General features: G+C 52.8%; 11 protein-coding genes across 11 annotated transcripts; 3 read left to right on the forward strand and 8 right to left on the reverse strand.

Moving 5' to 3' along the window:
• Positions 1 to 2,917: 2,917 nt before the first annotated feature.
• Positions 2,918 to 3,349, reverse strand: AB675_1531 (uncharacterized protein; the record flags this gene model as incomplete). The annotated part of the gene is made up of 1 exon (XM_018141430.1): positions 2,918 to 3,349. The coding sequence occupies one exon, from the start codon at positions 3,347 to 3,349 to the stop codon at positions 2,918 to 2,920; it is 432 nt and encodes a 143-aa protein (XP_017997211.1).
• A 751-nt stretch (positions 3,350 to 4,100) lies between these two features.
• On the reverse strand, positions 4,101 to 5,483 carry AB675_1532 (putative isomerase YraM; the record flags this gene model as incomplete). Its single annotated transcript, XM_018141431.1, has 2 exons — positions 4,101 to 4,999; positions 5,234 to 5,483. 2 exons carry the CDS (start codon positions 5,481 to 5,483, stop codon positions 4,101 to 4,103), a joined length of 1,149 nt encoding a protein of 382 aa, XP_017997141.1.
• A 627-nt stretch (positions 5,484 to 6,110) lies between these two features.
• On the reverse strand, positions 6,111 to 6,793 carry AB675_1533 (uncharacterized protein; the record flags this gene model as incomplete). The annotated part of the gene is made up of 2 exons (XM_018141432.1): positions 6,111 to 6,431; positions 6,488 to 6,793. The coding sequence occupies 2 exons, from the start codon at positions 6,791 to 6,793 to the stop codon at positions 6,111 to 6,113; spliced, it is 627 nt and encodes a 208-aa protein (XP_017997289.1).
• A 558-nt stretch (positions 6,794 to 7,351) lies between these two features.
• Positions 7,352 to 8,653, reverse strand: AB675_1534 (uncharacterized protein; the record flags this gene model as incomplete). Its single annotated transcript, XM_018141433.1, has 1 exon — positions 7,352 to 8,653. One exon carries the CDS (start codon positions 8,651 to 8,653, stop codon positions 7,352 to 7,354), a length of 1,302 nt encoding a protein of 433 aa, XP_017997280.1.
• Positions 8,654 to 9,668: 1,015 nt separating this feature from the next.
• On the reverse strand, positions 9,669 to 11,374 carry AB675_1535 (Trichodiene oxygenase; the record flags this gene model as incomplete). Its single annotated transcript, XM_018141434.1, has 2 exons — positions 9,669 to 10,533; positions 10,578 to 11,374. 2 exons carry the CDS (start codon positions 11,372 to 11,374, stop codon positions 9,669 to 9,671), a joined length of 1,662 nt encoding a protein of 553 aa, XP_017997222.1.
• A 1,131-nt stretch (positions 11,375 to 12,505) lies between these two features.
• AB675_1536 (uncharacterized protein) lies at positions 12,506 to 13,514 on the reverse strand (the record flags this gene model as incomplete). The annotated part of the gene is made up of 5 exons (XM_018141435.1): positions 12,506 to 12,686; positions 12,815 to 12,986; positions 13,042 to 13,195; positions 13,240 to 13,284; positions 13,338 to 13,514. The coding sequence occupies 5 exons, from the start codon at positions 13,512 to 13,514 to the stop codon at positions 12,506 to 12,508; spliced, it is 729 nt and encodes a 242-aa protein (XP_017997180.1).
• Positions 13,515 to 14,290: 776 nt separating this feature from the next.
• Positions 14,291 to 15,614, reverse strand: AB675_1537 (uncharacterized protein; the record flags this gene model as incomplete). The annotated part of the gene is made up of 2 exons (XM_018141436.1): positions 14,291 to 15,142; positions 15,309 to 15,614. The coding sequence occupies 2 exons, from the start codon at positions 15,612 to 15,614 to the stop codon at positions 14,291 to 14,293; spliced, it is 1,158 nt and encodes a 385-aa protein (XP_017997154.1).
• Positions 15,615 to 17,216: 1,602 nt separating this feature from the next.
• On the forward strand, positions 17,217 to 19,510 carry AB675_1538 (Interferon-induced GTP-binding protein Mx1; the record flags this gene model as incomplete). The annotated part of the gene is made up of 4 exons (XM_018141437.1): positions 17,217 to 17,348; positions 17,397 to 19,124; positions 19,171 to 19,411; positions 19,461 to 19,510. The coding sequence occupies 4 exons, from the start codon at positions 17,217 to 17,219 to the stop codon at positions 19,508 to 19,510; spliced, it is 2,151 nt and encodes a 716-aa protein (XP_017997197.1).
• A 1,395-nt stretch (positions 19,511 to 20,905) lies between these two features.
• AB675_1539 (uncharacterized protein) lies at positions 20,906 to 22,097 on the forward strand (the record flags this gene model as incomplete). Its single annotated transcript, XM_018141438.1, has 3 exons — positions 20,906 to 21,355; positions 21,381 to 21,651; positions 21,991 to 22,097. The coding sequence occupies 3 exons, from the start codon at positions 20,906 to 20,908 to the stop codon at positions 22,095 to 22,097; spliced, it is 828 nt and encodes a 275-aa protein (XP_017997131.1).
• Positions 22,098 to 22,916: 819 nt separating this feature from the next.
• On the reverse strand, positions 22,917 to 23,617 carry AB675_1540 (uncharacterized protein; the record flags this gene model as incomplete). The annotated part of the gene is made up of 3 exons (XM_018141440.1): positions 22,917 to 23,054; positions 23,109 to 23,533; positions 23,584 to 23,617. The coding sequence occupies 3 exons, from the start codon at positions 23,615 to 23,617 to the stop codon at positions 22,917 to 22,919; spliced, it is 597 nt and encodes a 198-aa protein (XP_017997263.1).
• A 1,872-nt stretch (positions 23,618 to 25,489) lies between these two features.
• AB675_1541 (Lipase 4) lies at positions 25,490 to 27,205 on the forward strand (the record flags this gene model as incomplete). The annotated part of the gene is made up of 2 exons (XM_018141441.1): positions 25,490 to 26,911; positions 26,954 to 27,205. The coding sequence occupies 2 exons, from the start codon at positions 25,490 to 25,492 to the stop codon at positions 27,203 to 27,205; spliced, it is 1,674 nt and encodes a 557-aa protein (XP_017997165.1).
• Positions 27,206 to 27,370: the final 165 nt, after the last annotated feature.

A 27,370-nucleotide genomic window follows, 5' to 3' on the forward strand; every position in this document is an offset into this window, starting at 1 on the left:
CTCTAGAACGTGCTATTGGCGTCTGTGACTGGACACGGGCAGAGAAATGGTTGACTACTCCAGGGCAGCGCGCTACAGTCTGAGTACAGCGCACAATCTCAGCTCTTTCAGCCCGGCGTTCGTGTGCCACGTGTAAGTAGTCCTCCGTTTAGCCACGAGACGCTCGCTCACCTGGGTCCGTACTTGACAGGGTTCGTCGCTCAACATACAGCTGATCAGATTTGCCATCTGCTGCAACCTACGTGTCTGGGTGGCGTGAGGGGGCTTTCAGCTTTCAATGAGGCAGTCAGCGATGATGGGCGCAAGTTAAATTAGCAAGAGGCATTCCTTTGTCTTCATCTTCTTCACCAACACGAAGTGCGTTCAACACCTTAGGCTTCCGTGAACCAAAGAGAGGCACTTCCAATCCCGCACCGTCACACGCCCACAGCCATCCCAACGAAAATCTCAAATATGGCGACGAAGACTGAGTGCATACTTCAGCCTACGATAGAACGTTCGGAGAGTGAAGCAGATCCCACTCTATCGTCAGAGCAGCTCGGATTTGAGCACTCATTCACCACGGGCGTGATACCCTACCTCCACTACTTGAGATTCCTGATGGTTTACATCAGTGTAATAGCATGTCCTCTGAGTGTTCTTGCTCGAGACTGGCCCCATGTCGCAGGCGCCGTTCTTCATGGTATCAACTTCCTTGTGAACGCACCGATAGCGACAGTGGAAACAATGCGAAGAAGACAGTGCTCTAGGAACCAATTCGGTCACTTTTACCATCGGCCAGGCTCCACGGTCATGTTGCAGGATATATTCTTCATGCTGGCTTTCCTGGCCGTATTCATCGTGGAAGTCGTCTACCTTTGCCTACGGCCTGCAGAAACCCTGAGAGCTGGACTTTTCGCGTTGGTGTTCTTCAAGCCATGGGCTACTGTAGCGCCACTGGCAGTTAGGTAAGGATGCCTCCGAGAAATCTCACGCCTGATGCGCTAACGATTCTCTCCAAGTCATGTTCAGGCTTTACTCGTCATTGTCGGCATAAGTCTCCGCAGAAAGATTCGGACAGAGCGTAGACTTCACAGTCGAAGAATATGAGACAGCGGTGTGCCACAATCTCGACAATCCACTGCAGGTGTACGCCGCCAGATTGTGCCAACGATGCTACCACGTTGCGGGAAAGGCCTAAAGGGTGTTCCAATTGCGGAACGACGGCGGTGTTGGTTTGAGCTGGCAATTTGGCCAGAATTCTGCGCCTACTCCAAGCTCCAATGAATGTTCGACTGTCAGAACCAGCAGTGCCACACACGAGCGTCATCCCGCATTTCCTTGTGCTGTTTCACAAGCAACCTGGACTCCCGTGAGGTCGTATGCAGCGGGCAGAAGCTGAGCCAATGCTGACGCTAGCTATCAAGCCACATCTGCGCAATATAAATGGACATATCCATAGTTACATCCAGTGTATGCCGCGAAATATGACTCGTGTATAAGGAATTCGAACATAATGCTGTATTTCAGATAGATATAGAAGCCCTGGAGCTGATAGAGTGAAGTGTACTTTACCTAGACAGCTGGAGTAATGGACAATTAAGTTTAGTGCTAAAAGCTACCTAGGTTAGTGCAGTACAACGCGGTAATGTCGGTCATCGGAATTCTAGCTCCGATCAGGAATGTGTCGCTTGCAGCCTCAGCTGCATTATGTCCGTAAGAAGAACCAATGTACACGGACTTTGTGCTGGACCGAAGAGAAGATGGACGATACACGCCTACAAGTCCGTGCTACCGTCAGTGAATAAGGTTTCGTCAAAGTGGCTGGATCGTGTTTGCAGTTGAATCGTGCGGTAGGCTTGGGGTTGTAGCTCACTTTGCAGTGAAAGTTTCTACATTTAACGTGGACGAGCTCGTCCAAGTTGTGGGATTTGGCTCTGCTCTTCGGGCTCTCTCGATTCTCAAGCTCCTTGCACGAGGGCGTCATCGCAGACACTGTGATACACTGTTCTCGGGGTCATCTAGAGCGCCAGTTGAGGAACAATCTTTCTCTCGCTACCATGCACCTACTCCAAAGCGTCTTCGCCCTTGCTGTGTTGGCTTTCATGTCTTGCGCAGCACAACCACTTGATTTTCCGGGAGATCAAATGTCAAGCACAGACTACGCACTACAGACTAGACAAAGCGTAGAGGCCAGCCTTGCGTCAAGCTGTGTGACTTTGAAAAAGAAGACAGCAGGAAAGAGCTGGAGACTCTATTACGCTGGAAGCGGCTTCATACGATCCGACGGCTACACTCTCGCACAAGTTGGAGGGTCCATCACGCAAGGCGCTCTAGCGGAGAACGTGTGCAAGGTTGCCAACGACCCTATCCGCTCATGTTCCCAAGGTGCATCGTCGTTGGGCCTCAGGCAATTTACGTTAATCTGGACCGACCCTAATGTCGACCCTTCTTGGGATCCTGATACAATCATTGGTGATGGTCCTTGGACTTGCCAGCTCGTTTCGAATGACAATTCGAGTACGTCATTGATCAACACTCCGGTAACATGGGCAGATCATGTGTGGGCTTGGACTCAAGATTAGTCGGCAATGTGTCGAAGCACAGGTAGAAAATGTCCAGGTCAGCAGATTGCAGGACGGAAGTGGCGAATGCTGTTACTTGAACCCTGCTTCCTTTCTCGATCTTCTTTGTGAACGCAATCCAGCCATCGCCACGACAAAGCCACGTGTATGACGCGCCAGCTGTCTCGTCATGAGCGGACCTCAGCACGTTTACACAATCCCTAGTGGGTCCGCACACTCATCGAAGCGATGACCGCTCCTTGGGTATAATGGCCCAAACAGAAGGCTGTATTGTGTATAAAAAGGTGTAGATGTTTGTGTTCCAGGAATAACTCGGTCCAATGCCTTTCTCGCATATATGGATGCGTTTGACATCACTTCGTGTAGATGTCGATGCCCCAATAGCTCGGTACTATCCCATGCTCACATATCTTGGCACTGATGCAGCTCATGGACGACTGGCCCCGGCCACCCTCGCATGTCATCGTCTGCGACACGCTCTTTCCGATGACCGAGAAGACAGTGGTGTTGGGGTCCACGAAGGTGCATTCCCAGCTTTGCGACAGACAGACCCGCGTGTTGACGAAGTCATTCGCCAACCACATCGTCGCGCTACACTTGGCTTTTGGCGTGTCAATCGAGGTAGTCTTAAATGGCGAGTAGGTTAGGGCGGTCAAGTCGAAGGATTGCCGCTCATCGAGGGCTTTCGTGCTTTTAGCCACCTCTCTGAGGTCGACTTGAATTGGAGAGGCATGCGAGAGTGTTGCCAAGAGCCAGATGGCTGGAGTCCAGGGTCCGACTTGCATGACGACCTCCTGAAGGGAATCGACTCCTGAGTCTTGAGCAATGCCAGAGTCTGCCCGTTGTTATAGGTCTCTGCTGCTGTGAAGCTGAGGTGTACCGAGGTGCGCTGTGCCACCAACATTCCTGGCCTGACTTTCGCGGGTGTTCCAGCTGCAACTATCCTGGCCTCATTGGCAACCCGGCTCAGCTCTTGGCATTTAAGTTCAGCTTGACACGGAACATGAATCGGTACATGGGTCTGTGTAGAGAAGTAGGGCGGGCAGTAATTGTTACGCCTGTGCCGGAATGAGCCTGATCCTATGGGTTCGACATCGGCCATGTTCAACCGGATTCAGTGCCTTCTCTGCTACAGGAGCCGATGTGTATTAAGACTTTGTGTTTTCCCTAGTAGTGTGGATGGTTCTTGCCCCGAGGTTTTCTCCGTAGCTTTGTCTTGCCACAGGCCTCATCTTGCAGCTCATGTATGCTTCTTCGTGGCAACTAAGATGTTTTGGATTTTGGCTTCTTCAACCTGCTTGGCAGACAGGTCTCTCATAAAGACAAAGGGGCCCATGGATGATACCGGGAAGCAAGATATCAAACTCTACAACGAGTATCTGGCTTGATGGAGCACTCGAGTGCTGATTGTATCGACAATTCGAGTTGGGTGTCGTGGACTCGAAGACCGAGCCAGTCGCTGACTTTTCGGATCCAGATCGGCACTGTTTCAATAGATTGGCCGACTACTGACAGTTAAGCTGTGGACCGCGGCAATTATGATGCTTCTTCGACCTCATAGTCTCTGAATGCAGGCATAACGTAACCTTGCATAAGACCTCGCGCTGTTCGGCTGATCTCCACGTACTCTACGTGACCTTTGGTGATCTTTGCACTCGTCTCCGCCGTTCCCGATGGATGACCGATCACAATCTTGCCATTCGAGGTTTTACGTGATAGTCGAGAAGGAATCGTACCTTCTATCTGACAAGCAGCCCCCAGATTCATGGCCAGGGTGCCTGGTACGGCTTTGTGAGCTTTCTGCATCGAGAGGGCTAAGCAGTCGATATGGTGGGATCCGGAACTTGGCGGGAATACCATCACGATCTTGGGAACTGCTTTGTCGTTCGGATCCAGACCCATGGCCTGCGTACCTGCACATCTGATGTCGTCGAGAGTTCGCATCAAGTCCGTCCTGGCGTCGAGTTCGGTCGGAGAATCTGACGAATCACACTCAAATTGGCGGCCATCCACGAATATTCCTGGGTTGGAAATGTCCACCAAGGATACGCTGTACTGCTTGCCGTTGACAGTGATCGTGTCCGTTGAATTGCCGGTTGGCAAGGTTTTGTTGGTCTTGGATCCCCCGGGATCCAACCACTGCAGACGTACTTCGGATCCAGGCACCGGAAGGCCAGGCATGAGAAAATTACCGCGGGGCTCGAACAGCCACCGCCAACTCTCCTGATACGGAAACCTGCGAACCATGAATGTACTGCGAATGATTTTCCTGGTGTTCTCGTTGAACAGGTTCACAGTCAGTGGCAGGCACACAGACTTGTTCCCAGTGAGAGTGTCACGGATGCGAGTTGCGTGAGTGAGGTCAGGCTGCTCAAGAATATGCTTGTTGAGTAATGCCTTCGTCAGACATGGTCCAACAGCGGCCGTAAGGTTCCCTATACCAACGTTAGGATCAGGCGATATCCGATCGATGGTCGCCTAGCCAGGCCTTGTAAAGCATGCCTCCCTGAAACGTACCACAGTTGCCCGACAAGTCTAGATGGCCATCGCTGACACCCACCTGAATGAATGTGTACTTGATTGTCGAATCTGACACAAGATGACCTGAACTGTCCTGTCTGACTTGCATGCTCCTCTTAGTGTCTTCTATGTCGTAGAGACGATTTTACTGAGGGAGGAGATGCCACCCCCCAGCCCATCAAGCTGTCTTTCGCTAATGTCTGGCGAGCCCATGATGGGGCTCAGCATAGGCGCAAGAGCCTTGTAGCTTTCGAGACTGTCGAGCTGCAAGCCTGGCCTGAATTCGCTCTGTTGCAGCATGTGTTGGAGCTCTCTGCGAGTGACGAAGAGACCTTTGGATGTTCCCCCGCGCCATAGCGAAGCCATCATCCTTGGATGTAGACCAAACCCGTGTGCCATCTTCGACTTGGCTTGGACCCGGAGAGATCTGACCAAATTCTGCGTTGACGCTCGACACAGAGATCGCTTTCCCCATCTATGAGTAGGAGTGGAAGGTAGTGGTGGTAATGACCGAGCAACCTTGGAAGCACACTTGCTGCATTGGTGAAGATCTGGCAAAACCTCCCTAAAACCTTGGTTACGCAACCTCCTGTCTCGCACAGCAGCCATGATCAATTGGCTACACGAAGTTGAATGACCCAAGTTCGCTGCTGCTATCATTGTCATTGACGAACAACGAGCTCCTCACCTGAGGCACTCAGTAGCTGTGGTTGTCGTTCAACGACTCGCGTTCGCTGCACGCCGCTGCGCTGGCCGCTCTCCAGACCGTTTCAGCCAAGACCAGCGCGACGTCCACCCCAACATCAGGGGTTCATCCGTCTCTGAAACGTGTTCTCCCACAGTACTTCTCATCAAACGCCCTCAATCTACTTTGGTCCACAATTATCGTTGATTTTCAACGGGCGATCGAAGCGTTATCAATCAGCATTCACATATCTGCGATCTCAGACGTCAGAAGTGTCAGTTTCCTAAATTCTGAACCCTGACGTTGTCCTCCACACAACCAGACCGTCCTAGACCGCCTCATCATTGCGCGATCATCAGCGCCGCCGCCAACCCAAATACCAATGCCGTCGTCGATGATAATGACTTCGGCGACGCTGCTCCATCAAATATTGATGGTCCAAGAATATTCGTCGCGTTATTGGGCAGCAATGTGCCGCCGCCAACAAAGTCCGGCGCCATGGCGAACAGGTTGGTAGTTGGTATTTTGTCCTTGTATGCTTTCCTCGTTTGACCTCCAGCTCCATTCACCACGCCGTACATGCCCATTGCGCAGTGTCGGCCTTGGGTGCAGTAAAAGACCATCGGGTCGGTATTCGTAACGTCGACTTGGAAGACTTGGTCCTACCATCTAGTCAGCACTTATTTCTAACACAGATTCGACGGACATGGAGACTCACGGCTTCCTTACTCGTCGCATTGACACCCATATACCCCGAGAAGAACCCCTCTCTTGCCGGCATACACGGCGAGTTGAAATCGCCCATCGCAACAGAGTGGTTCCCACCCAGTACTCCCAAGCCCGGTCCAGTGAAGTGGAACTCCAACACATCGCCAACGGCCGCCGTCAGCTCATTCGGCACCATCTCAAAAACCTCGCCAAATGAGTTGTCGTATGCTGCATTGGCGTATATCTTGAGCAGAGCAGCAGAGCAGAATTGTGACAGGCCAAGAAGGAGAGCGAGGATTGATGTTGAGCTACACATATTGTTGGTGGCGTCTTGGAGCTCGAAGGGCAATGAGACGAGGGGCGACCAGCACCCAGGAATTCCAAAAAAAGAGTGTCGTGTCGTCAAAGAAAGTCGTTGTATAGAATCGAAAAAGTGGCCTGACCCAAAAACTACTCCACGAGGAAAGGAAGCAGAAAAGCGAACGCTGAACGCTGGATCTCGAAATTAGAACAAGAACAGAGAGGAACAAGTCATGAACGTTGCGGGCGGGAAGCCCGGTAGTTTTGTTAGAGAACAGCCAGCAGCGTTTTCTCTAACGCTCAGACACAAACTATAGGCTTTCGAGACTGCTTGAAACCCCAGATGAGGCCAGTTCGAGGGCATTGCCGTTTCAGGATGGGCTGTAGCCGCCGGAAGGGGATAGGGATCGTTGGGCCTTGGCGTTTCTTTTGCTCGGTAGTGCTCCACCTTTTTGAGCCCTACGACCATACAGCACGAGGTGCATTACCACTAGCGAGTGATGAACTGTGCCATAAAGCACGAACGGTGCGGTAGTACTAGATGCCGTTGTGTCGCGGCTACTCATTCAATCATTCACTCCGGCAATCGCGCCAAGATCCGACTCTCGACGGCGTCTGCCAGCTCCATCGCCCACCTCACTACGCCCCTCGCCCTGCCTAGCCCCTCAAGACCCTCCGCCGTCCTGATCTTCTCCGCTAATCTACTCTGTCCATCCCAGAATATGCCTTCCCTGTCTTCGCCGCCGCCCAGACTGATGCCATTCTTCTCCATCATGACCATTCCCTCCCCATGTGCTGCCAGCCCTGCCTCGATGATACTTCGCAGTCGGCGCATCCAACCAATACCAACTAGGGAGCGGCGATCGAGCGCTTCCTTCGCGCTGCGGCGGTTCAGATAGATGGTGGCGAATATTGGGGTGAGAAGCAGATCCAGCGCAAGGAAAGTGAGCCCGAGAAGTGCTGGTAGCGACCTTGCAACGTCCTGGATGACATTCGTTGTCGTGTCGTTGGCTGGCATTTGGCGCCGGCTGCGGAAACTGGTTAGCACATCGAACTCGGCACCGTCACAAATCCACCATACGGTGTAGATCTCCGCATATCGCTTCCATGCCTCCAGCGGACCAATTTCAAGCCCTTCGAGGGCATGGATTAGTGCGTCCAGATTGCGCTTGAGCACGACGCTTTCTGTTTGGCTGCTATAGCTGCAGAGCTCATGGACGTCCTTTAATAATCTCAAGCCCTCAGCGAGCCACGTCCGAATCGCGCGTGTCCGGCCTAGTACAAGATCTATTCCCAGATCTATATCAGTGCTGTCGCCAAGCTTTTCTTGTAGCATGTTGATGTGTGCCAGTGGATCCAGAGCGAAGGTGCTTTTGGCGCGGTTCTCCTCGATCTTGCTAGTGATCAAGGCACAGCCCCTGACCATGGTCATGAAGTCGATCATACCGTCGTCGCTCAGATAGGTGGCTTGAAACGTCAGTGCATAGGTCGTGGCCAGCATGGCGTCAACAGAGGCTTGCGACCAGTCATTGGTGGTGATGGCATGGTTCAAACCTGAGAGGGCTATCGAGCGATGATGCAAGGCGCGGTTTGCCATGTCGGACGACGAAGGCTTGTCAAGATCGATGTTGGAGAGACTCGATGTCACAGCAGCCTTAGTGGATGTGGCCAGAGACGCTTCAGGTGTGGTCAGTATCTTCACAGGTGTGATGCTCATCATCGCCAGATGACTGCCTCCCAAGCCAAGAAGGGCGTGCATGAGGTAAGGCCGTGTCTCAGCAATCTGCGGGATCTCATGCTGCCATATCGAGTCATTGCCTGCCGGCAGGTGTGGATATGCGATTGTGAGAAAGTGATGCAGAAATCTCAGGTCCATGTACGTGAGCTCCAATGGTGCTTGCGCGAGGATCGATGGTTGCGGTAAAATCCTCACCGGTCTCGTGGCTCGCGTCTTGTAAGCTGAGGGCTTCAACGGAGCATCTGATGGGCTCAGCGGGTAGATGCATGTCAGTCCGCGAACAGCACAGCTTTTACACTGTGGCTTGGTCTCGCAGCATTTGACTTTTCGGCGCTTGCAGGGAACACAACCTGCTCTGGACTTCTTATGAGGACGTCTCGTCTGACTCACGGGAAGCTGTAAGACCGCGTTCGCATTCGCTGTCTCTCTAGCATCCGAAGCGCTGTGGGAAGGCATCATCCCTGGTTAGCGGACCATTTCATCCAGCGATCTGGCGTGTACCTTTCCATCTGAACAAATTCCAGTCGTTAGGATCGAGATCATGTGATGTCAACCCGCAAGCACAAGCTTGTGGTGATATTGAGTACGAGCCTGGACTTGGTTGAGTGGTAACAGTGTTGACTGTCGCGTCTTAAATAGCACCGACTTATGAAACGTCGCCTATTAAGAAGAACCACGTAGAGCAACGCCAGCCGTTATAGGCGACTAATCCCATCGATAAAGGAAGTGTCAAAAGAGAAAGGGGGATCGTCGAGCTCACAAGGAATTGTCGTCTCGTAAGAGGACAGACGGATGCCTATCCTTATGCGCTACCATCGAGCGGCAGGTGCGAATACGAGAGTCAAGTGGCGTATCGTTGGGGTCAGCACGCGCTCTGGGCGCCTTTTCGCCTGGCAGAGCCCTGGAATTGGCGTTACAATAAGGCAACTACACCTGCAAAAGTCAAAGCTTCGAAGCTTCTGGGTAGGTTCCAGGACAGCAAATGCTTAAAGTTTCGTCAAAAAGATAGTTATACGACGACGATGATAATGCAAGTCCACAACCTTGCGATAGCATGCGATCAGTACCTGAGGGGCGAAGTGATCACCCCATAATGCCTAACGCCATATGCGTATGCCATACACCCTGTTGACTCCGCAAATGCTCACGTATCTCATGACCCAACAGGCCGGCAAAATGCTTCGTACCGCCTGCCATAGAACCAGGGTAGAAAGGTGTCCCTCCAGACCAAGTTCCCGTGCTCATCAACGTCGACTTTCTGTGCTTCTTCATCCGATAAGCTCAACTCAAACTTCCTGACCACCCATGCGAAAGTCATGGACAACTCGCAATATGCCAGATTGATGCCTAGACAGCTTCGTGGTCCACGCGAGAAGGGCACCAGATACCGTTCCAGTTCGCGAAAACGCGATGGCGACTCATCATCGCCACTAATCCACCTCCGTGGATTGAATTTGTGTGGGTCAGGGAAGATATCGGTGTTGTAATGCATGAAGATTGCGGACATGCCAACAATTGTGCCGCCCGGGATTCGATGACCATCGATAGTAGCGCCTGCTTGTGGCACGACACGTGATAGAGGCGAGACCACGCCGGAAGAGACTCGCAGGGATTCCTTGATGATAGCAGAAAGTAGGGGTAGAGAACTTATAGCTTCATACGTCGGAGACTCGGCTGCAAGATCGGGCCATATTGACTTGAGCTCTGTCCGGAGTTGTGACTGGAGAGCTTGGTTCTGTATTAGCTGCCAGAAGCCAACGTAAAGCGTATTGCCTGTGGTATCGGACCCTGCGAATATGAGGTTCTTTGCTTCCTGCAGAATGTGCTCTCTTGAAGGAATTGGATGACCATCTTGATTCGATGGATCGAGCAGACGATGGTATATTGTTTGGTTAGGGAACTTCTCCAACGTAGATGGATCCCTAATCACAGCATCGACTTGCGGCTGGGTCAGGTTGGCTATTTGTGCGAAGCCGGACAGATCTGGAGGAATCGTGCTGCGACCGATGGGAATGCCCCTATGAGGTTTCTGTATAATGGAAGATGCCTGAAAGGTGGAAACTCTGGGTTCGCAAAGTCCATGGCCTGGACAATGGGCGCATTAAATGATGGAGCTGCCAGCGCTCCGACTGATTTGCCAAAGCAGAATGCGGATATCGTGTCGACAGTGAGACATCGTAAGCCGAGATAGAGGTTTGAGGGTTGCTTGGCAAAGTTGGCGGCCGTAAGGATGTCACAGAAGTCGTCAAGTTTCTGCTTGACTAGTCCTTGAATGCTGCTTACTGCTCTCCTTGAGAACAACGGTTGGAGGACGTCCTTCCTCTGCTTTGCGTCCTGGTATTTGAGATATCCGAAAGATGTGTTGTCCACGGCCATGGAATGGTACAGGGTCTCCTCCTTGTCCCATCTTATCGCAGGAGCGTAGATATCGAAGTAAGCTTGCGGGTTGGCGAAGTGAAGCTCGTTCGGTGCTGTACGAACAACGTCCCCATATCGCTCATGCAATCGTTGCAATACCTCAGCCCAGCTCTCCTTCTGGAACACTTCGATATATACCTTCCACCATTCTGTTGAGCGGCCAGCCAGAGGCCCAGGGAAAGATCGCAGAGGGTGCAGGTAGGCATTGTAAAAGAGAAAAGTTGTACAATAGATCAGACTCGCCGAAACTAAGAATACGCATAAAGTTGCAGGGGTCACAGGCCACCAGGCACGGGATTCCGGCGCTGGACTAAAGCCAATATTGTCGACATCGCTCAAGTTGTCAATCCTGGGCGGCAACGGCCTGAAGACTTCAAGAACCGCTCTTGTAGCCATTGAGGATACATTGACCACGGTCGCAACAACGTCGAGCAGGTCCATGGTGCATGAGAGATCATGTATATTTGAGGATAGGCATCGGTATCGTTGACTGGCATTACGGTTGATCTCCGGCGGTCGCTTGGACTTCGTAGGGCCCTGCTGACGATCACATCGTCTCGATAATGCAACCTCTGCTGTTCTTCGGCAATACCTAACATACTTTTACATGGCGTCCGGATCAATGCGGCAGGCCTGCTACGAAGCCCTGTCGTCGCGTGCCCGCATACGGGCATCATGGCCTTAGGTTTGGGATTGATCTGGGATTGCGTGACTCGGGGCCATGCTCATGTTGTCAGTCACGGACCGTATGCCGTTGCAAGACCGCCCATCCCGTGGGAGGCCTCGATAGAGACAAGTCCCGTTGACGGACGAGCTCGCGCAAACGGACATCGAAATGGCGTGAGATCCACAACGAACAGCGGAAAGGACTGCACAGCTCCCGTGCAGCAAAGCGATTTGATCGAGAAGGTCCGATCTTGCTTTTCGATTATTCTGCAAGGTTGCAAACGAACCAAACTTCGGCACTTCTCCCACGTTTTCATTATAGCCTATTGCTTCCCTCGCACGATGATTGACGTCACTGAATTCTGTACACTACTACGGTAAAGCATGAGTGTTGAACTGTTCATGTCATGTGAAAGCGATGGTCTAACACTGTGAAGACTAGCTGTATGAGACAACGGACTATCCGAATCGACTTCGACGCCGCTCGGATCCTGTCGTTCAGAGGCTCAGCATGTTCGCCGTTGAACAGCGTCCCGTACTTTTGTAGCTTTGTACTGATACTTGTCCATCCTAGATCCAAGTGACCAACCGTCGAAATACCCAACTCCATGCCATGACAGACGTTACCGCCCGTGCTATGCATTATTACGTGACCGGATGTCGCATGAGAGTTCATCGTCTTCCACAGAGACTGTGCCGCCTGTTTTGAACGACCGACCGTGGTCTGAAGAGTCGAGCTCAGTGAATCACTGGACGGTCGCCACCGGGACAAAAGCGTGGGCTGCCCATGGGGCGAGGCGAGGGATAGTCCTCACTGTCGGTCTTTCTCTGATTCCGAGGTATACCTGGACGCAGCATTTCGACGTAGGGCTCTGCTGACTCTTCCACCCCGCGGCAGCACCCTACCTAAGAGCCAATTCGGCCAAGCTTGGCGAGTTTGATGCGCGGAACGATGCCGATGAGAACCAGAACAATAGTGACCGTCACAGCCCACAGGCGAAGACCTAGGACGTTCTTGTTGAATCCAGTCTGAGTTGCGGTTGCGACTGTTGCTAAGGCCAGAACTAGGATGACATAGCCAGATACTCTGCAGGAAACCATCAGTGACTGTCTCCATCATGTAAATCTTCTTGAACGATTCTGGAAGCTGTCTCTCTAAGGAAGAGAACCGTCAAGCGCAGGTAGAAGATCAGAGTCAGAAGCTCTGTGACTAACCTATGGTATTTGTAGATTGCTTTGCCATTCTCAGTACCACCAACCAATGCAGGCGTCCAGTACTGCACAAACCCGACGAGAGCTTGGACACAGATCAGACCAAATGTGACTATGCCCAATATGCCGTGGTTGCTCTTGAACCGCTGATCGGGATGAGGCGCCTTATTGAGCTCTGTGTAGTATATCAGACCTGTAGTTTTCCTGCGTGTGTGGATGCCCAATCTTACCAATGACCACAATGCCTGCGACCAAGGCGCCCACGCCGAGAAAGTTGAAGGCAGAGTGTGCCCATGTACCATCTCGTTTCTGTTTCTGCGTCGCTGTCGGCTGGACAATGAGGATCGCTTGGACGAGCAGGAGCACCCCGGCTGATTGTAGCAACTAGACTTGTGAGCTCGTGACGTGGCCTTCGGCGGAAGACCTACGGGATGGTAGCTGAAGAATATGACATCGTGCTCGAACACAGCTGCCTGTCAAGCAGTCAGTATAGGTTGAAAGTGCGCTCAGTCGATCCCGCGCTTACCCACACCATGGCAGCTAGCACCCATACCCCGACTTGAGCAAGAATGCCTGTGCCAGTCCAGAGGTTGAAGGCCAGCCACTGTTCTGACTTCTGAGTGGCATCTCCAGGCCTTCCCAACAGCGGCTCTTGCTCGGAGACCGGGGGAACGCGCTCGGGGATACCTGTGGCTGAAGCCATGTTCGCTAGATACGCTGTATAGGTTGATAGGATACTGTGCGATCCCCGCAGTCGAGAATGTCAACGGTCACCGTTGAGCTGGGAACAATCCAAAGCCAAGGGTTTGCCGATGAAAATTGAAAGCACAGCAAGAACGCTTCATGAAGTCAGCATGATCGGCCAGGCAGGAACGATTGCGCCATCAGATGCATTTCCAAGCAAGAGTCACGTTCGTCGTTGTTGCAGAGTGAGATCCATTTTCTCCAGACTTCGGGGTAGAGATCATGCGGCAGGGATGTTCTGGCGCTCTGCTGATTCTTTCTCAGCAACGATTGGGCGTTCTACAAACTTGGATGACGCTTAGATCTGATAAGACTTAGTGGCATCTAAGGCCCCAGCTCCAGGGCTTCAACTTTCTACCGGAGCTTACCTCCACGTCCGAGGACATCGTGGCTAAAATCACCTGGGCAGCTAGCTAGAGCCCAACATATCCTACATGTACATATAGCAAAATGCCACTACACATACACATAAAGCCCGAATCGGTGGCAGAATTGGGCAGACTGACGGAAATTCGCGTATTCACCAGCCTCATGCTTGTTGATGCCTCTCGGTTTGGCTGTATCTCATGACTTCTACAACTTGGTGCACGATCTCAACATACATTATACCTCCACCAGAATGACGCAGTTCCGCAGCTCGAACCCAGTAGAGTAGCTCACCTCGATGAGCCGCCACAATGATGATAGTGTACCAATCCATGACCCAGCCGACCTGCTTGACCGTCACGTACCCGGTCATTTGCTCACATCCTCCCAACCACCACTCCCACTCCCAACAGCACCCAGGAACTCCAACATCTGGGAGTACGTGAACACGTGGGAATACTGCAGGTTGAGTCCATGTCCTGCGCCAGGCACAATCACCACGTCGAACTCACTCGCTTTCGGGAAGCTCTCTTTGCTCGAGCTCGGAATATTAGGCAGGTTCGGGTTGCCAGTCAAGTCGCAGTCACCACCACAAAACGGTACATCTCTTTCACCAGTGATGATCAACACTGGTCCGGCGAAATTGTTGACACCCGCAGCAGCGCCTCCTTGCGTGAGCAACTCGCCCTGGCTGACAGGCTGACCGGTCGTGTATGCGTAGTCTAGAGCCTCAGGACTGAAGTCGCCTGGAGCGAAGAAGTTGCTCTGCACGCCAGACTTGCTGCCTGCCGCGAGGTAACCTGCTGGGTACTGCGATGCGAGCGGTGAGTTTTGCACAGCGACGAAATTGCCGCCAAGCTCGAAATCCGCGATGAAGGAGCCATTCTGACTGAAGCCGGTGAGGATGATGGCGTCCGACAGCTCTGGGTAGTCGCGTACGAGTGCATAAGTTTGGATAGATCCGTAGGAGTGACCAACGTGAATCACCTTGCTGTAGGGTTGCTGTACACCAGGAACGCTGCCAGAGCGGAGAAGCTTGGTCAGAGCCGCAAGCGAAGCTATCTCTAGACTGGACTGAATGTCCTGGATAGGGTCAGCCCTAGATGACTCTCCGATACCAAGTCGGTCGTAGAAGAAAGTGCTGTAGCCGGCTTCAATGGCTTTGTTGACGTATGAATAGTTGTACTCGTTGAGGCTGGCGTCCCAATAACTGCGATCAAACTGCGAATCTGATCAGCTTTGTTTCGGGAAAGGGCGTGTGCTCGAGGGCAGGATGATGAGGTTGACAAGAGCAACTTCTTTGTCATCGCAAGACATTTTGCTCAAACAGTCTTTCAATCACCGCTCGGTCCCGGATACAAGTTTTGGTCAAGAGAGTGCAACTTACTCCGACACCGTGAGTGAGAACCTGTAGTGCCTTTCCTGGTCCACTGTCTGGTGTGCAATATGTGCTTGACAAGTTGTATGTCCCCTCAACGTTGGCATAGCCTTCCAGTACTTCGGCTGTGCCATTGTGACCTTGCTGCACCTGATCGAGCACAAAGTTGACGACTTCGATGTTGCTTTGCGTAGCAGTCACGTTGAAGACACCGTTTCTGCCTTCGATCGATACGGTGACGGTCAAGTTCTGGCAGTTTCGCGCTAAGGCAAGACCGACAGCTGAGCTGAGTGACAATAGAGTGAGACACCTCATTGTGATGTTATTTATGAGCGACTGAGATAGTCACACATCGAGCTTGGGAGCGCGAGGCACGCTATACGTACTTGAAGCTTACGGCTGAGTCGGTGACGTTGTCGCCTCGTCCATAAATATACTTCCGCTCAAGCATACTGATGGAAACATCTGCCACCATCGCTATACTTCGAATGCACCTCGATATAACGCATTAGCTTTGTCCCGTTGACGCAGGAACGAGCAAGATGCCGTGAGCCTATTGCGGCTATGACCATTCATGGTATTCTCGAGCCAGTATTGACCGTTCAGGAGAAGGAAAAGCATCCGTTTCGCCGGGAGCGAGCAAATTTCATCCGTCATAGGTTTTCACGTCGAAACTGAGAAGCGCGAGCTTCATCAGTGTTCGCGACCCATGACGTTGACACATATTGAATGCAGTAGTGACGAGACAATAGAGCTCGGTTTCACCGGCACCATTGGAGTCAGCGCGAAGTCAATTACTCAATGTCGCGACTTTCCTTTCGGGGTCTGTCGATCGCGCGTGCACGGCTGCTGATGGGGTCCACGAGCCGAAGTCGAGTCTGTAGCTGGTCACCTGATATCCGCATAATTCCACCAGCAACAATCGATGGAATCGGCAATTTCTGCGGAATGAGGTTCGAGACCTCCTGGCGGCCCTTACACTTCCAAGGTTCTCAAATGTTGGCAAGTTGTTATGTACAGCGCGCATGCCTGGCGTCCGCCTGTGACTGCTCAGACAGCCTCGCCGAGGCAATGTTGCTTGCCGCAGAGCTTATGTAGGGCACAGACCGAGCTCTGCAGGCCATCATGTGGTGTAAGTAGCACAGTGCCAGAAACATTCCGGGTTTGCCCAGAGGGGATGAGTCCCATTTGCTTGGCGTTGAGCGTTAATTCCAACAGCACTTCCTTTGCAGGACCTTGAGCATCCCGAGGTCGTTCAAGTTCTTGTTGCCACATAGATTTGCTCTGGCCATGCTGTCAGAGCCGTAGCGCTCGACAGCGGTGCAATTGGCCCCTCGGCGTGGTTCATGAGCTTTCGATCAAAGGGACCTGGGGCATTCGGTAGCTGTCGACTGCAATATCAGCTTGTGCTTACTGCAGAGCTGCACGCTTGGTATTGTGACAGTCTCACGATGGATAGACTACGGATGTCGGCCGTGTGGTTCGTCGTCCGATCAAATGGTGAACAATCAGCCTGCAAATCATCTCAGTTTATCGAGGTCTGCTCCTCAGGACCTGCAGCAGGCTACTCTGCTTGTCTTGAGCCGTTGTCCACATTTATTATGCTGACAAGTGTGTGCAGATAGATCATTGAGAAGGCGTGAACGATGTCTGGCTTCCATATCTTTGACTCGTTTCTCACCGCCTGAGCTACGAGAGGGTAAGATGGTTGATGCTTTTACCACGCAGTGAATGCTGTCAATGGCTTACGCAGTTTATTCAGAGTGCAGTCAATCGCTCGCGCAGTGAATACTACATGTCAATCGTCACGAAGAGATATATATTTCTTCCACCCTTCCCGAACTTGCTGTCCATCTCTCTCCCTCTCTCATCCTTCCTGATAGACTCGACTAGCCATCCAGACGTCGCAACGCTGCCATGTCTGCCATACAGAGCACGGTCGCCTCTGTCGAGCACAAACAGCTCCTTGACACGATCGACAAGTGCCGCTCGCAGGGTGTCGCTCGATGGATCGATCTACCACAAATCATCGTCTGCGGTGATCAGTCCGTAAGTAATTCGCAGTCGAGTATCCCAACAATCAGCTAAAATGCACAGTCTGGTAAGAGCTCATGTCTCGAGGCGATTTGTGGACTCAAATTCCCGACTGGCGACGGGTTGTGCACACGCTTTCCGACTGAGTACATTCTTCGACGTTCGCCAGATTCTGGTGTCACCATCAGCATCGTACCATGTGCGGAAGGACCGGAGGCCGACAAGACTGGCCTGGAGAAGTTCAAAGCCTCCACGGACGATCTTAACCAGTTTCCACAAATCGTTCAAGAAGCCGCCAAAGCTATGGGCATCGACAACGACGTCAAAAAGTTCTCAAACGACGTCCTTCGCATTGAGGTCATGGGTCCCAAGCAAGACAACCTCACTTTGGTCGACTTGCCTGGACTGTTCCACTCAGCGAGCCGTACTCAGAGTGAGGGTGACAAGAAGAATGTACGGAGACTCGTTGCTCCTTACATCAAACGTCCCAGATCAATCATCCTTGCTGTCGTCTCAGCCAAGAATGACATCAGCAATCAATACGTGCTTGATTTCGCTCGGAAGTACGACTCAAAAGGTGCGAGGACTCTGGGTATCATCACAAAGCCCGACACACTTCCTGCGAGCTCTCCTAGTGAGCAAGCCTACCTGGACTTAGCTGAGAACCGCGATGTCAAGTTCGCCTTGGGCTGGCACGTATTACGGAACAGATCGTACGAGGACAATAAGTTGCAAACATCGTTCGAAGAACGCGACCTAACCGAGCAGATCTTCTTCAGCGAGGGCGCTTGGGCACACGTCAACGAAAAGAAGAAAGGGGTTCAGTCGCTCAAGATTCGACTTAGCGGCATACTCTGCGACCACATCGCCAGTGAGCTCCCCGATCTACTCGACGAAACCGAACGAGGTCTGAAGTCATGCAATGCTCGGCTGAAGGCACTCGGTGTCCCGCGCGGCACCAACGATGAGCAGCGCATGTACTTGCTGAAGGCCAGTCAACGATATGTGGCTCTCTTGTCAGCAGCCGTTGACGGGGTCTATAGCGACCCGTATTTCGGAAGCTCTCTCAGTGAAGAAGGCTACGACAAGCGTTTATGCGCAAAGACCATGAGTCTTCTCAAAGAATTCGCTGAGTTCATGCGTGCCAACGGACATGCTATTCAGCTCGTCGACAAGCTTCCACCAAAGTACTCACCGAGGCCAGGTCCGCCGCGTAAGATGGAAAGAGAAGAGTACTACGACCAGGTCCAAATGCGCATGCGCCGGAATGGCGGCAAGGAGCTCCCAGGGCTTTATTCACCGAGCATAGTTGCGGATCTCTTCTACGATCAAGCTGCTTCGTGGCCCAGTCTGGTCGAACAAGTCAGAACCAGGTTGGTGATGCACGCACGAACAGCTATCATGTATGTGTTGGAAGACTGCTTGGACGAGGCCACTGTTGATGGTGTCTGTCACGAATTTATTGATAGTGGCATGAATCAACTCGAGAATGACCTGCGGACCAAGACCGACGAGGTTCTCAGGCCTCATACCGGCAAAGAAGTCCTAACACTAGATCGGAGCTTCATCAAGAACATCATGGCAAAGAGGGAGGAGAAAGCACGCAAAGACATCAGTCAACGCCTTCTGGAATTTCTCAGAGTCGATCCCAACGGCAGTATGGAAGATCGTCTCTATAGGGGAGAGTTTGACGCACTTCAGCTTCTTGATGTTCTCGTCAGACAGAGCGAGCCGGACACGGAACGGTTTGCTGCTGTCGACTGCGTTAATGCTATGGAAAGCTACTACACGGTGAGTCCCCATTCCACTGTCTGACTTTTGTACTGATCTGGTCCAGGTGGCCCTCAAAGCTCTTATCGACAACTTCAGTTTGTACGCTGTCAAGGCATGCTTCTTGGACAAGGTGCAAGATCTGTTTACGCCAGACAAGGTCCTGAAGTTGTCCAACAAGGAGGTTCAGCATATTGCGGGCGAGTCCGATGAGACACTGGACGAGCGTGCCATGTTGACCGAGAAGCTGGCTGCGCTGGAGGAGACTCGATTGGCTCTAGTGGGGATCGAGGGTCGTCGCTCACGCGGTATGTGCATCTACAGGTTGCGCCGAAGTTCCATACTGACAGTATACAGCGAAGTCGGTCAAGCGCAAGCACTCCGAGTTGGAAGGCGAAGAGGCCTAGGGAAGCGGCGTCAAGAATGCGTCCACCTAAGCAAAGTCCCCAAAACTCGAATCGTGGTGATTATGGATGAAGTGTGGCATGGAATCGGCCCTTCGCGACTCCCACGGCAGCTGTCGTGACTTCTCAGAATCCCGACGAGCCCCGAGAGTCCGTGAAGATGTCAGTCAATAAGGCCACCAACCTTCAATAAACGTTTCTGAAGTCGACTGTCAAGGAACATGCCGCATGCCAAGGCAGCGAACTCGAGTCTGCAAGAGCGACCATGAGATATGTTAGCTGAAACAGCAGTCGCAGTCGAGCCTGGTTCCTTCGCAAGCTATCTTACGACGAGCTTGCCTTCTCCATAGCACGAAATCAGTAAGCAGGAGCTATCATTCTCGCGGAACGTGCCCATGATCTGCAAACTGAAAGGCACTGTCTTCCCCTACCCCATCAAAAAAACCAAATATTGTGACCCCAAGATTCGGGAATAATCGAGTTTCAGCCTCAATGCGAAATCAACGCGGCTCGTTTCAGAGCCGCAGTAAGCGCATCCAAAATCTCACAGGCCGAGCCTTCAAAGTCCCTTGCCCCTATTCGCCGCCTAAGCGATTGCTTCCGCGCGGCTCAAAAAGGCAACAAGCCGCATTAGACCAATTAGTGTAAGACATCCAGCCCAGGCCATGGTGAGCTTGAAACACTTTCAACAGTCTGCAGGACCAGGGCAAGTTTTGACGACCCATGGCCACAGTCCGACCTCTATCAATGTCATCGATCCCGACTTCGAGACTCGAGACACGAGGTGTTTGAGATTAGGGCAGAGTGAGATCCTATTTCGAGTATGCGAAAGTTAAGCGTCCTTCGCGGTCTTTCCCATGGCAATCGCCTTATACAGTATCTCTCCCTTCTAGAATAGTGCTATACACGACATGGCACTACTACCAATACAGGTTACTATCTCGACGCGGCTGCCCATCTCCGCTGCACCGTCTGAAACGATATGTCGATATTACCCATTCCCCTACCCTCCCTTATCACTCGCAACTATACACACCACTTCAATGCTCCGCGCCGGATCTACACCGGAGAACATACGATGCTGACAAGGGTGGTACAGAGTTCTGCTGAGCGCATACTCTAACCAAATATACCCAGTCGACCTCAATGGTCTGCACGTATATAGCAGGTTTGCCACACTGCTCAAGTGTCCAGCTGACTTTCTTCTTCTCTCTTCAAGCAGCATTCATTGCTCTGAAAAGTATCTGTCCATTCTCTCGTTCTTGCTCGCACTTTCGTTCATCCCTTGCAGTCCCCTTTAAAAGCATTTCTACAGCACGCGCAAGCCGGACTTGCCTCTGAACCTTGTCACCATTAATCAAAGTATATCAACCCTAAGCGCTATATCAATCAGCCACAATGTATACCACCATCTTGACGACCCTCCTCTTGGCCACCTCGGCCCTCGCGGCGCCACACTCCCGCCGTCAGCCCGCTCCACCAGGAACCTGCGACCCGGCTGCCATCTCCGGCCTCACTCAGCCAACATCCACCCTCCCAGCTCCTTCCGGTGTCCTTGCCTCCATCGTCGTCGGCCGTGGCGTGCAAAACTACACCTGCGCCAACGGCACCACCGGAGCACCTGTTGCTAACGGTGCCGTCGCTATCTTGTACGATGCGTCATGCGTGGCTGTGGATGATCCGTCAACCTTCTCCGGCCTTACCACCCAAGCTCTGACCCAATCCCTCCCCGCCAACGAGGGCGACGACTTCCAGTGCGGCGGCACCGCACTCAAGCGCAGCGGCCACCACTTCTTCAACGCAGCCAAGACCCCCGTGTTCGATCTCTCCGAATCCGGCCCGCTAGGCGTCGGCCTGATGACGTCGTGATCAGGACACAACCACGCCCGCCGCCTCGGACGTCGCCTGGCTCGACCTCGCCTCCACGAGCGGCACCACCGGCCCCATCACCGCAATCTACCGCATCGAGACCCGTGGCGGCCAACCACCAGCCAGCTGCGCCGACCCCTCCGTCGTCAATGGCCTCGTCAGCGTGCAGTACGCCGCCGAGTACTGGGTCTACACTACCGCTCCTGCAACAGGTACGCCTCCGGCTCCGCCATCTCCTCCTTCCGGTGCGCCAGCTCCCCCATCTTCTCCTTCCGGTACGCCTCCTGCTCCTCCCTCTCCCCCTCGTCCGACGCCGACGCGGCCTGCTGGCGGGCCTCCGGCGCTTCCTCCCCGTGGTCCCTTGCCGGGTGGGCCGATCGGAGGGGTTATCTCCCGTCCTCCTCCAGGCGGGCCGAGGCCGATCATTCGGCCGCGTCACTAGAATAATACTAGTGTCTATGGTTTTAGGGGATGAATGAGGAGCTGATTTGTTGGTGTTGCGGTCAGATGATGCGCCTGTCTGTGCTCCTGATCTGAGCCCGGAAGATCTTCAAGCCTGTTTGGAGCCGGCAAATCTGCATCCTGAGCTTCCGAACTAATGTATTTTGTCGCAGAGGAGCCGGAGGAGCCTGCGCAGCCTGAAGTTCCTGAGGCACCGGAAGATCCTGAGGACGATGGAGGCGATGATGACGAAGAGGATGAGGGGGACGAGGAGGAGTAATTGCTAATCAGCGATTATGCCTATTGTCCAATCCGGAGTAAATCATACTCCTTTGTGTTCTGTTACGAGCAGAGAGCGCTGAAGCTGTTGTTAACACAACATCGGCTCCGCTCTGACTCGCTGTACCCTATATCATATCAGTGTTGGCCCCCTGCATTGCTTAGACGATGAGCGATTGGGCACGTGCAAGAACGAGAGACTTTGCTTTTCCATCTTTCAATCTGTGTGTTTTCCAGAATTTGCCGGGTAGTCCTAGATCTTGGTGAGAGGCAGGCTGGCTATCCAGAGGCCTCCTCGACTCATCAACATCCAATCAATCGAGTGACCTCACCACTTCTACGGCCAGCTTCCTCATCTGAGCAGGGTTTCCGCTCCCTCCCCTCGCTGAGCGTACTCAGCTAGTAGTCGGCCAACATTCTGCCAGAATGCTTGCCTTGCCCATATTGAAAGGTCCTTGGCATTTTGCATACCTCGAACCGTCCATTCTTTCTACCTGATTGAGCAAACCGACCTTGCGCTCGCTCTCCCTTGATACCGACCCAGTCCGAATACTTATCGACCGTCGAAGCGACTGTGCAAACACTTGGGCGCGATCTTAAATGGTGAAACGACGTCCCGCATCCTTGTTCACCGTATGACAATGCCGCACGATCCGAGTATATGTGACCGGGCCAGGTGTGCCTTAGTCCTCAGTCGTCACGACATACTCTCCCGACGAGAGAGTCGTAGGATCTTTTGACAGCGTGTCCTTGACTTTTTCGGACAAGTCGATGGTATACGGTAGTGGCTCTAGATCCCCGTCTGGCGGTGCCTCATATCTTATGATCCGCATGCCGTACAGTTGCAGAAGACCTCGCCAGGTGGAGATGATCCTAGTACGAGTTCAAGATAGGTAGAAGCTTCGAGATCGATCCGGACGGCCGCATTTGATATGGAGTTGGTTGTTGCACGGAGCGTCTACCCACGCCGTCAGTAACTTGACTAGCAGGAGCAGAACATCGGAGGACTTACCAAGCATTCATTCAGGTAACGAGGCAATTCTGCATCGGCAGGATAGTACTTGTTCCAGTCGACATGCTTGTCTACTCCGGCATTTCCCTCGATATAGTAGACTTGAAACACGGGACGCCTGATCTCTATGTTGAGGTCTCTGCCCTGAGCTTGTGCCACGGCTTTGATGTCCCGGAGCGATATCTGCGCCACGAAATCGCGCATGCTGTCAAGCTGCGGTCGGGAGAATTTGCTGAGCACGAGTCTCTGAATACATTTCTGACAAGTGGCAGAAGCCAGACATCTGGCCGAGCCGGAGACCAAGAAGCGCACCTCCCTCAACGCAGGCAGATTCAGAAGTATGTCGCTAAATGAGCCTTCGGCTTTGCCAAGCACTGGATCCGTAATTATGGACCAGTGGAAGAGCTCCAATACCCGAATATTGCCTATATGAGCGTCCTTGAGAACTAGGCGTGGACGCGGAGTAGCACCTTACCAAAGTCTCCATCGGTGAACCGTATGAGGGACATGCGATGCGACGAAAAGCTGTAGCTCCTGGTGGACCAGACGACAGGTGAAAAACATGCCACAACTCTTTTTCCTCTGACCGCTATGGTCCTTTTGTGTGAGGTGATTGGCTGTGATTTTGCCCTTCGAACATGAAATCGTCAGCCATCTGTCGGAGAGCAGATGACTGTAGATGATCTGGCGCACTTCGACTGGGAGATCTAACAGTGCTGATGTCGCTGCAAGACCGCTCGTTGTCTGTTGAGCAAGTGCGTCAACGGCATCGGCTTTTCCGGTTAACAGCGCAGAGGCTGAGAGATCCATGGCACGGAAATGACGATGTGTACAGCTTCCTGCGAACGAGACGAGGCTGCTGCGAAACGGAACGCCGACAGATTGCGATGGAGCGATTGAACCGAAGGATGCTGATTGATGATAATGATGCTGTCAGGCAATCATGATTGCATGCATCTGATGAAATTAGTGATATCCAGCGCTTGCCAAGACACGTCCGCGCTCAGAGGTGAAGTTCAGGTGAGATGGAATGCTTCACTTGGAATCTGGCAGTCGCGGCCACACTGAAATATTCTATTGACGTCAACTCGCCCAAGCCCATGAGTCACTGACTTTGACTTCAACGATCTTGGAGACTTCAATTTCGGTGACGATGGTGATGCCACGACAGGCGTTACAATCTGGGTTTCCTCTCGAGCGATTCTGGCCGGAATCTGGGCGGCTTCCTGAATGCCGGAAAGAGCAGCGAGCAATCGAACAATACTTTCGAGAGTTCAGGACCGAGGCACGCGAAGCTTTGGAGAACGGAACAGCTCTCCATGTTCCACCACAATCTCCAAATGGTTTTTGCGAACAGGAGTTCGATAGAAAGGACAACCAGCAACGTCGTGTCCGCTCGTGCCACCAGGATACCGAGCCACAGCTTGATCTGCCCTGACGATCATCAGCGCCAATGGTGACCTTCCCTCAAACGCCGTCAGAGTCCAGTCTGACGCTCATCAGAGCCAGTAGTGACCCTCTCCCAAGTCTCGTCAGAAGCCAATTGGACGCCCAGATAAGCTTGGACAGACTGCCTCGGTGCTGAGCCTGATCGATCGCAGACGGTGTGGGCACAGAATCAATATTGTTGGTGCCATGCGTGATCTGTTGACACTGAGCGTCATCGGTAAGCATATTGTTCCAATTCTCGAAGGCAGTCGTCTTGTAGCGTGCCTCAAAATCGCGCTCCACGTTGACTCGATATGTCCACGTCCAATGGCAGACCTTGATGCCACCGCGACATCGCCTGAGCTTTCAAGCGCCCTCGCAGCGGGATGACGCCTTCGATTGTCACTTCACCGGTATGAGTTGTCGAATTCCGTGGAGCCTGGATCAGACCGCTGTTTGATTCAGACAAGGCAGTCACATATCCCTGTCTCTCGGTAGGACACTCCAGTAGGGCCTCGGTGAGTCCTTCCGCGAGCAGACGTCGGACTCGCTGCTGTCAAGACTCACACGGTCAGCATCCCACCATCTCAACTTCCCGCTTCAGCCACAGTTGCCAGCATGAGTATGTCTCGTGGGAGTCCAGAGCAATGGTGCGTTTCCGTATTCGCATTGCTAGGAGCCCAATGTGAAGCTACCCATCTCCATAGGCTCCTCCACACGTTCAATGAACCAAAACCGATCCGCGACCTCAGCGCTGGATCGATGGCATCATCAGGCCAGTCAGCGAAATTGCCCGTCGTTCAACTCGGTTGCATCCATATTCAGAGACTGCTTGGCATAGAAGCATCAGTTTTCCGCCGGAATGCTAGTCTCTGATTAATAAGGTCAGAACTACCAGCCAGAACCCATAAATACCACAATGAAACCAACATTGCCATTTACCTCGTGTTAACATGCTCCTCCTACTTGCTTGCTTGATCGGCTTCGCGCTCGGTGCGCCGTCGGCAACAACGTGTAACAACGTCACCTACACCGGCCTCATTCGCAACGGAGTCGATGTCTTCCTCGGCATCAAGTACGCCCATGACACCTCTGGTGAGAACAGATTCCGACCGCCAAAGCTTTTGAAGCCATCCGACGCCATTCTCGATGCAAGCAGATACGGCTCCGTCTGCCCACAGCCACTTGGTGCAAATTCCATACCTCTGCTGTGGACGGAAATCACGGAGTACTCCGAAGATTGCTTGAATCTCAACATCGTCCGTCCAAGTGGCTCCCATTCGAAGTTGCCGGTGCTGGTATGGCTTCACGGCGGCAGCTTCTTTTCCAACTCGAACCAGGAGATCACCAGTCAGCCCGACGCTCTGATCTTGCGATCTGTTGAGATTGGTACTCCGATCATCCATGTTTCAATCAACTACCGACTAGGAGTCTTCGGCTTCGCACAGTCGGCAGCTCTGAAGGCAGACAGGTCCGAGAATCTTGGCCTGCGAGATCAACGCCTTGCGCTGGAGTGGATCAGAGACAACATCGAGGCTTTCGGCGGCGACCCTAATCGGATAACGCTTCATGGTCAATCTTCTGGAGGCGGCGCAGTCGGTATACAATCACTTGCGTATGGAGGAGAGTCGGTGCCTTTCCAGCAAGCAATATACCAGAGCCAAGCACTAGAGCCAGGCATGCTTGGCGACTGCACAGCAATCCAGATGCAAATGATCGTAAACGCGACAGGTTGTTTTGAGGATACCATCGATTGCTTGCGATCGCTTGACACCCAAACATTGGCAGAGAAGTCATTCGAAACATACAGTGCAGCCAAAGCTGCGGGTCTAGGTGATTGTTGGTTGCCAGTCGTCGATGGAGATTTCCTGCCCGATGCACCTTCGAAGCTGATTGCAGACGGGCGTTTCGCAGACGTGGCGACGATGATGATGTGGTCCGAAGATGACACAAATCTATACGCTGATCCGACAATCCAAACCGAGCACGATACTTACGCCTTCCTTGCTGACTTCCTGCCCAGCTTTGATACAAAGTCCTTGGCCGAAATGCTTGCGCTGTACCCAGTAGCCGACTTCAAAAGCAATGCAAAAGCAAATCTGACTGCCGAATTCTACCGAACTGGTCGCATCCTTCGAGATCTCGTCATGGTCTGTCCACCAATGAGGTATGGCCAGCACCTCTATGAAGCCGGTAACGCTGTGTACTACATCGCACACAACCAGACTCTGCTCTCGCCAATTTTCGCGGCTATCGGGCTGCCAGGGCTGGGCGTGGTGCACACTTCGGAGACGCCATATGTCTTCGGCAACTTTTCGGCCTTCAATCAGAGCGGACTGCCATTCAATCCAACGGCAGAAGACCGACGTCTGCAGGTTCGTATCTCCTAATTGCAGGGTCTTCGCTGACATGGACAGAGCGAGGAAGCTGCGTCGTGGGCTGCATTTGCCAGCACCGGCAGGCCATCGATGGCTGCGGGAACGTTACAGGGTTTTCAGGCAGCGTATCGAGAAGCAGGACGAGCCGCAGTCTTCGTTGCTGGTGGCGATAAGGAAGGGTTGTCAAGTCTTGCGCAGGATGGCGACAATGATGCTCTTCTTGCGCAGAACCTGCTGGAGCGCTGCGCTTTTTGGAATTCCCCTCGCATTGTCAAGCAGCTTCTGTACTAGGGACGCGCATTCAACGTCATCTTTGCTCCAAGGACGCGCATGACATGCCGGGCTGTGACTTTAAGTACTGACCGTCTTCTCAAAGTCGACCACGTTCAATTTCCGAGCCACAAATGCTGCTCATCATAGGTGTCCCGGCCAGGGAGGGCGCTGAGATCCTTGTGC

This window comes from Cyphellophora attinorum (assembly GCF_001299255.1).
Source record: "Cyphellophora attinorum strain CBS 131958 chromosome Unknown Contig25, whole genome shotgun sequence".
NCBI lineage: Eukaryota > Fungi > Ascomycota > Eurotiomycetes > Chaetothyriales > Cyphellophoraceae > Cyphellophora > Cyphellophora attinorum.